The sequence below is a fragment of the Arvicola amphibius genome, chromosome 8 (assembly GCF_903992535.2).
Source record: "Arvicola amphibius chromosome 8, mArvAmp1.2, whole genome shotgun sequence".
In the NCBI taxonomy this organism is placed as follows: Eukaryota; Metazoa; Chordata; class Mammalia; order Rodentia; family Cricetidae; genus Arvicola; species Arvicola amphibius.
Genome location: NC_052054.1, coordinates 99,326,430 through 99,334,994, shown reverse-complemented (window position 1 = coordinate 99,334,994; position 8,565 = coordinate 99,326,430). Strand labels below are relative to the sequence as shown.

The 8,565-nt window shown below is 43.8% G+C and overlaps 1 protein-coding gene across 1 annotated transcript; it reads left to right on the top strand.

The window, feature by feature from the left end:
* Window positions 1-6,711: 6,711 nt before the first annotated feature.
* Window positions 6,712-7,704, top strand: LOC119821928 (olfactory receptor 12-like). The gene has a single exon (XM_038341018.1). The coding sequence runs from the start codon at window positions 6,712-6,714 to the stop codon at window positions 7,702-7,704; it is 993 nt and encodes a 330-aa protein (XP_038196946.1).
* Window positions 7,705-8,565: the final 861 nt, after the last annotated feature.

Sequence of the window (8,565 nt, the reverse complement as noted above, 5' to 3'; positions counted from 1 at the left end):
AACATTTATCACATATTTCTTGCTTGATATTGTTTATGGTTGTTGTAATTCTAATTTTTATACCTGATATTTGTTCTTAATTTATAACTTTGAATTAGGCTTAGAATTTTCTTATTTAAACCAAAGGAAGAGGTGCTGTAGGAATTCCTATTGCCAGTAGCCTTTAAGATACCCGCCCACTTGGGTGTGGCTTCTTATACTATATATGCAGATGCGAAGTGTACATCCAGTCTTTTTTCCAGCTGTGGGATTCAGTTGCTGTTCCCAGTCTAGCAGAGGACTGTGATCTGTGAGTCTACCCATAAATATATAACTTTTTATTATACTCAATTTTGAGCTAGTGTGTGATTTTTAAGTGTCCTTCTCTACCCAAAAGAATCTCAGTCATACTGCAAAAGCATTTGTTCAACTATATTCATAGCTGCATTATTTGTAAAAGACAGAACCTGGAAACTAGCTAACTGTCTCTCAACTAGAGAATGAATAAAGAAAATGTGGCACATTTACCCATTAGAGTACTACTCAGCAGTAAAAAGCAAAGACATCTTGAATTTTGCATGCAAATGGATATAATTAGAAAACACTATCATGAGAGAGGTAACCTAGACCCAAAAAGATGAATATGGTATGTACTCACTCATAAGTGCATACTAGTTATAATCAATGAACATTGAGCCTATAGTTGAAGAGCCTAGAGAAGCTAAGTAATAAGGTGAACCCAAAGATATAGATCCACCTGGAAAGTGGAAATAGACAAGATTGCTTAACATAATGGAGCGCGTGGGGGTAGGAGGAGAAGAGAAGGGTGGAAAGGAAAGAAGAAGGGTTAAGGGGAGTGTTGAGGAGAACTTGAGGAAATGGGATAGTCAAGATGGAAGAAGGTCAGAGATGAGAGCAAGGAAAGATATCTTGATGGAGGAAGCCATTATACGATTAGCAGAAAACTGGATCTAGAGCAATTCCCAGAAATCCACAAGGATGACCCCAGTTAAGACTCTAAGCAATCGAGGAGAGGGTATACAAATGGTCTTGCCCTGTAGTCAGATTGATGACTATCTAAAATATCACCATAGAATCTTCATCAAGCAACTGATGGAAACAGAGGCAGAGACCTACATTGAAGCACTAGACTGAGCTCCCAAAGTCCAGTTGAAGAGTGGAAGGAATGAGAATATGAGTAAAGAGGCCAAGAACATGATGGGTTCACCCACTAAAACAGTTTACCCGAGCTAATAGGAGCTCAACAACTTCAGATGGAGTGGGAAGGAACAAGCATAGAACCAAACTAGTCTCTCTGAATGTGATTGACAGTTGCATGGCTGGGGCAGACAGAGGGGCCACCGGCAGTGGTATCAGGATTTATACCTACTGCATGTACTAGCTTTTGGGATCCTATTCTCTTTGGATGGATACCTTTCTCAGTCTAGATGCAGTAGGGAGGGCCTTGGACCTTCCACAAATCAATGTGACTTACCTTCTCAGAGGACTAGATGGGAGTGGTGTGGGAGGGTGTGTGGAAGGAATGTGAGGAGAGGAGAGAGTGGGAACTTGGATTGGTATTTTTTTTAAAAATCTAATAAATTTTTTTAAAAAAACAAAAATTAAAAAAAAGAAATGGAGACAGATGGCTGCACAGGAACTTGTCTGGAGTTGTTACTAAGAGTCACTTTGTAGGAACCTGACCACTTCAGTGAGTGGAGACAAAAGAGTTACTATGATGTCACCAGGAACTTTCTGCATTTGAGGACATTTCCATACAGCTTCTTTACCTTTCAGTTCTTACAGAAATGTGGATAGCCAGGACAGACTCAAAGAGACTTAGTGACAAATCAAAAACAGAAGAACCAAGTGTCAGGAGAGATGGCCAGGCATCCCCACAATTGTCCACCATGAGGGTCACTCAATTCTTTTGAAGAAGTTCTTTTGGTAAACAAAATGGAAGGTGATATATAAGGTGTATCATTCAGGTTTATGATGTTGACAGGAGGAGCATACAGGTAAGAACCTGTAGAAGTGTTCACCAGCAGCTTTATCACTCTTGTTTGAATCTCTCAGGAAAGAGTACAGACTCTGCACTTTGTCTGTGCAGGGCTCTGGTCAGTTACATCAGCAGTGTTGCCTCTCAGCCAGTGTCAGTGGGAACCAGGTCTTGGGGCAACGAATCCTTTTTATTCCTTATGAATGCTCCCTAATTCTCCCTGGTTTTCCATCCTGCTTCTTACTACCCTAGACTTTTACTCTCTTATCATAATTGTTTGTGGGGGTTAACTTGTCATTTGATGACACTTCTTTCATGATTAACAGGAGTGTAGACATTGTCTACCCATGGAGCAAAAATCTCAACCCATGTACTTAGGAGGGACATGGGAAGTAACATGGGTTTAAGGACTTGAAGAACATTGTCCACTGAGAATCTAGAATGTAACCTTTATTACTAGACAAATGGTTATGAAACTCCTGTGTGCTTTACTATTTATGTGGTTTGATGGATTCCCAAATGGGACATTTTCTTACCACACAGTTCCTGAGAACTAAGAGGCTATTGAGCTCTGATTTTTGATGCTGAGGATTTTTGATGCAAGACACAAAAGAATAGCCTAGGAAGTAGGAGTGAAATAATTTGAGGTCACAGTCATTGGTCACACATGCCCCTGTGTACAGCCTGGAGGATGATATGGTGGGTTACCTGTCATTTTGTGTGGACTGACAGGTAACATACTTCATAGGAAAAATCACATCATCCCCAAGAGATATGTCAGACCTTTTATTATTCCCTTTATTTCACACTGATGTTTTCTAGAATTTTTATATATTTTAGAGACTTTGTTACTCTAATTTCTGTTTATATGATAGTTCTGTTTGCTTTTAGTTTGGGATGCTGACTGCAACCTACCCTTCTCTATCTTCTGACTCTCCAGGAGAAACCATCATGACTGCCTCTTACCTTTCTATACTGAACCTTCTTACTTATTTCTAACTCAGAGACCTCTCCATAATCTCTCACACATCCAAACCACAGGCTCTCCTACTCGTTCACACTTCACCTTCTTTTCTTCTCTTTTCCAATTTTCGTGTTTTCCTACTTAAATACCTATACTTTTATATCTAAAAAGTACATATAAACTCAACCATCCCCAGGTACTACCATAACACCACTGTTACTGAACCTTGAGAGGAAGCCAATGCTAATGCAAGTGTCCTAAGACCAGGGAGTCAGGACTCTGATAACTGAATAGGGCCACTACTGTGTGCCTCCCAAATAACTGCAGAAAACTGAAATAATAGCGGAAAACCTGCAGAAAGGCTCACACAGAACAACAGGAACTAAAACTGTTGAGAACATAAAACCCAGAAGATGGGGAGGAGCTGTGAATGATGTCTGTTGGACTTGACATGTTTGCTGTAGTCATGAACTAATAAAAGGTGTGATTACCTGCCCAGGCTTGGGGCAATCAACATTGCACATAGATGTGGAGGATCTGATGAGGCCTCATCCCTACTGTAGAAGCAATGGACTATTAATATCCCTGGGAAAAGGAACTCATATTAATCAGTCTCACTCATGGGTAAGTTGTCCTTGATCAATAAATAACCACACCCCACCTGTGTGTGTGCAAGCAAGCCTAACAAAAGTCCTTGGAACACACACACACACCAAGAACACACTCACACATACAGACTCAAAGATGCATTAAAATAAAGAGTAGGACTTTCTTTTTTTTAAAAAAATGAAGCAAGTGGCAGGGAGTGGTGAGGTAAGATAATGGAGGAACTTAGGGGAGTCATCAAACCCAGGCACTGACCCAGTTGTCTCCCACGATGAGCTGTCAAGGACATTATCAGTGCAGAAGGAGAGAGTGTTGTGGCCATCCTCATGAAGACAGCTGATGGAGACTGCAGGAGTCAAGGCATGGGTGGGAGTCAGACCTTACCACCCAGAGAAGAGAGGGTCACCCAACAAAGAGAGGAGCTATACGTTTGGTTGGGATTATTATATACTGGCGTGAATTTTTAATCCATTAAGTAGGATTTGTGTCAAGCAGTTGTGGCACGCCTTTAATCCCAGCACTCGGGAGGCAGAGGTGGGCAGATCTCTGTGAGTTCAAGGCCAGCCTGGTCTATAAGAGCAAACACCAGGACAGGCTCCAAAGCTACAGAGAAACCCTGTCTCAAAAAAAAAAATAACCACAAAGCCACAGAAAGAGAACGGCAACCATCCACCCAGACTCCTGATGGGATTGAAGGGTCAATGGACAGAAAAAATGGTTGTGGGAGGAGTAGGATAAAGAGTCCCATACAGGACTCCCTACCTCCTGTTCTCATATCAGTATAGCCAGGAACTTGGAGGAGAAAATGCTGTGGCCAGGAGGCCATGATGGCTCATTCAGGTAATGGCTCTAATGATGGACACTGGGCTAAGATCCCTCTGAGTCATCTACCATACCCTGACAGAGTCGCCGTGGATTCCTGAGATCCTCAGGCTTCTTGCCAACTCACCAGGAGAGGGTGGCTATGAGACAGAAATTGTCCAGTGTCTCTGGTATGCCTCTGGAGGCCATTCAGTTTGAGTCCCAGATGCCACAGAGGATAAAGCCTCCCTAATTGGTCACTGGAGACTGCAAGTCCCAGCTCAACCATTCAGAGCATCCTCCCCAGCAGAGTGAACCCAACTATAGACACCCGAACACTGCCCTGATAACAGATATGGAAGAGGAAGAAAGGCCAGCAAACCCACACCTCACCCTTCACAAGACACAGAATCTGCTGCAGCCAGGACACACAGTTTGTGCACACACAGACTCTCAGTCAAGTTCTATGCCTCTGCCCATACCCATCTCATTCTATTGCTGAGAAGCCACAGCTGACCTCAGGAAGGAAAAGAAACATATGGTTCTATCTTCAGCACAGACCAGACTCAATAGCATGGGCACCTGAGGAGCATGGATGGCAGTATCTGATTTTGTGTGAGTCCTGATTCTCACCTAGTTAAGGTAAGGCCAGCATGTTATCCTTCATGGATGCTAAAAGTAGAAGACGTCATACATGGCAGACATCAGGGTGGGTGCTCAGGAATAATTGTGGACTAGCTCTGTAGACAAGGTTGTCAAGCCTCACATTAGTTCATGTCACAGTTAGCAATTCTGCGAGGTTCCACACAGGGTCACCATCTTGAACACCAGCTCCAATTCTGCAGCCATGTGGGATGAAGCTCTGCACACATCACAGGACACAGTGCTGCTGCTGGCTTAGGAGGGGCAAGCCTAAAATGAGCACAGGCCATGTCTTTACTGTCTCTGTAACACTGTTCTCCCACAGCAGACCTTCCATGGCTACCTTTTCCTTCCACATAGGTCTCTAGATGTATTTGATCCTTAGCAAGCTGGAGAGATTATGCTTCTCTTTGCTCAACAAGAAATATAGGACCAGATGTGGCATAGACATATCTATACACATCACACTGGTCACTAAGGAAACCCATGTGGTAAGGTCTTAGTACCCTGTCAGGTGTGTCAAGTGTGAGCACAAATCTCCATGCATACCTTTGAGCTTTCAGTGGGAAAGTCAGCTCTGTAGTATATGGTGGGCTCCCATGGAGCCCTTCCTATTCCATGACATCACTGTATGCAGTGTATTGTAGACAGTGCAACAGCCCCATACATACACCTGAGGGAAGTCCCTGAGCTTGAGTATGTTGTACAACAGACATTCCTTCCTCTCTAGCCAGGTTCCTATCTCTGGCAACCTCCCTTATTTCTCCTGGGAAATAACAGTAGCAATCATAGCTAGCTTGACAGGACATTTGTATTCATTCTAGAGTGGAAATAATTAAAATAAATGTGACCATGAATTGCCCAAAGACACTGGGTAGATGTCAGTCTCATCTGGTTTTAAATGGCAAAGGGAAAGACCCTTGATACCCAAAGCTGTGGATGGAGCAGGGAGCAGAGTTCTCAATGAGCCAGATTAGAGGTCAAGAGTGTGTCCCATATATGTGTGCTCCCAAGTCCTGGATATATCAGGATATAGTGCTGGCCACTCACTATATTTTCCAATATCTAGACATTGGCAGGAACCAGTCACATCAACAAGCAGAGTCTGCATATTGATTGTCACTGTGTGCCAGCATTTGAGCCACACCTGTTAAGGTGAGATCAGAGTCCTGTGAGGGACACAACAAAGTCTGAGTCTGGGAAGGGCATTTTATTGTTCTGATACCAATCTATAAAGGAAGGAATCACCCAACCAAATTTTTTGGAGGACTAAAGGGCCTTGGAAACATTTTTAAATCAGAAAAGTAAATAACTGTGGAATATATAATGCAACTCAGGAGACAGCTGCTTCAATGGCACTGCTAAGGGTGTCCCCTGGTAGTGTCAGCACAGGAACCAGAGGCAGGCATAGGAATACTGAGAGGCTGTCTGTACTCTGTGAGTCACTAAATCTGGAAGTCTGTTTTTATCTTCAACGTAAGAGCTCAGGCTTCCACATAGGAAGGCTCAGCACAACCTCATGAATTAAATAACTCTGAGGAAATTCCCTTTTCAGGTAACACCAGCTCATCTGGAAAGATATCAGAGCAGCTACTGAACTATTGCACAAGGGAAAGCAGGTCACCAACAAGTTCCTGCAGCCTGTGGAACATCCGGCTGCACTGGTGAGATCTGCTGCTTCTTTCTGTCTCTCCTGCTCTCTCTTCAGTTGTTTCCACTCATGGACAAACCAGAATACAGAAATGGAAGTCTCTCGGCAGTGTCCTTGCAGGGATTCATGCTGGTTGGATTTGGGGGAGGTGCAGAGACCCAGGTCATGCTTTTTGCGGGCTTCTTGCCTCTGTACATGCTGACCGTCCTGGGCAACCTCACCATGATCATGGTCATCACCCTGGATGCCGGCCTACACTCCCCCATGTACTTCTTCCTCAAGAACCTGTCCTTTGTCGACCTCTGCCTCTCTTCTGTGATTGTGCCCAGTGCTCTGGCCAACATTTTCTCCTCTTCCAAGGTCATCAGCTTTGAGGGATGTGCCACTCAGCTCTTCCTTTTCTCCATGTTGGGTGCCATTGAAGCTTTCCTCTTAGCTGTGATGGCCTATGACCGTTTCATGGCCATCTGTAGTCCTTTAAGATACTCTGTGAACATGAGTCCTACAACCTGTGCCCATCTGGTTCTGGGTACCTTCTGTGTTGGCTGCCTGAATGCCATTGTGCAGACCAGCCTCACCTTCCAGCTGCCCTTCTGCAGCTCCAACCACATTGATTCCTTCTTCTGTGATATACCCCCACTGATCAAGCTTGCCTGTGCAGACACAACTCTCAATGAACTTGTCATCCTTGGTATCTCTGGGTTCATCATTCTGTGTGCTGTTCTTGTGATCATTACCTCTTATGGCTACATCACAGTGACCATCCTCAGGATGCAGTCAGGGTCAGGGCGGCACAAGGTCTTCTCTACCTGTGGCTCCCACATGACAGCTGTATCCTTGTTTTATGGAACTGGTTTTGCTATATATGGACAGCCAGGAGGTGTGGAATCCATGGAGCAGGGCAAGTTGGTCTCCATCATCTACACCCTGGTGATCCCCATGTTCAACCCCCTCATCTACAGTCTGCGCAACAAGGATGTAAAGGATGCCCTGAGGAGGCTGGGTCAGAGACACAGTCTGGTGAAAAAGAGTGGCTGGTGTCACCATCAGGGACTATGCTAAGGGTAATAGACGAAAAGGATCCTTGGGAGAAAGACTATCTTATGGTATTTATATCTACCTATCCTGTTTTCTTTCTCTTCTTGTTTCTTCCTTTTTGTTCATTGATGTATTCATCCACCCATATATCCACCAACACACACATCTGTTTGCCATCTAACCCGTCTTTCATGAATGTGTATTATTAAGCAGACATTTATAGAATGTGAATAAGGCAAATTCTTTGCTACCAAATTGTCCATAGTTGGAAGAATCCTTAATCCCTTTAGTTTGGCAGAGGGCAGAGCACTATGACTGGAACCAGTTTTGGGAACCATTGTCAACATCTCCCAGTGAAGATACATAATGGAACATTTCTCTGCAACTCTTTCCTTTTCTTTCATCACTGAATCTAATATCAGTGTGGTGGGAACTTCTCTCTGTGCATCTAAGAATGTAACTTTTAAAAGCTGTGTATTGACTCTTCCTTATATTTATCTCATATGAGGATGGACTAAAAGGAAACTCTGCAGACTTCCTCCTCTGTTTTACTATAGTGCTGCTTCCTCTACCTTCCTCTGCTCATGAAGCTGCCCTTCTCATGAGGTATCACAGTGTACTGCTGGAGTCCTGAGAAACCTTAATGCAATTGACCCCCAGCATATCCATTGCACCTACAACCACAGCTTATAGATGAAGCTGTAGGTAGATTCACAGTTCAGAGAACCATTAATACCTGGTCTGGCAGGTTGGGACAATATCAAGGTGTTAATTTATACTCCAAGTAAAATTGAAGCCTTGGTGAAATCCACTAAATAGCCTGCTGCCCTCTGCACATGTGGCTTGCTTGTGTCCCTCCAAGCCCTGTGTGTCTGATCTCATGCT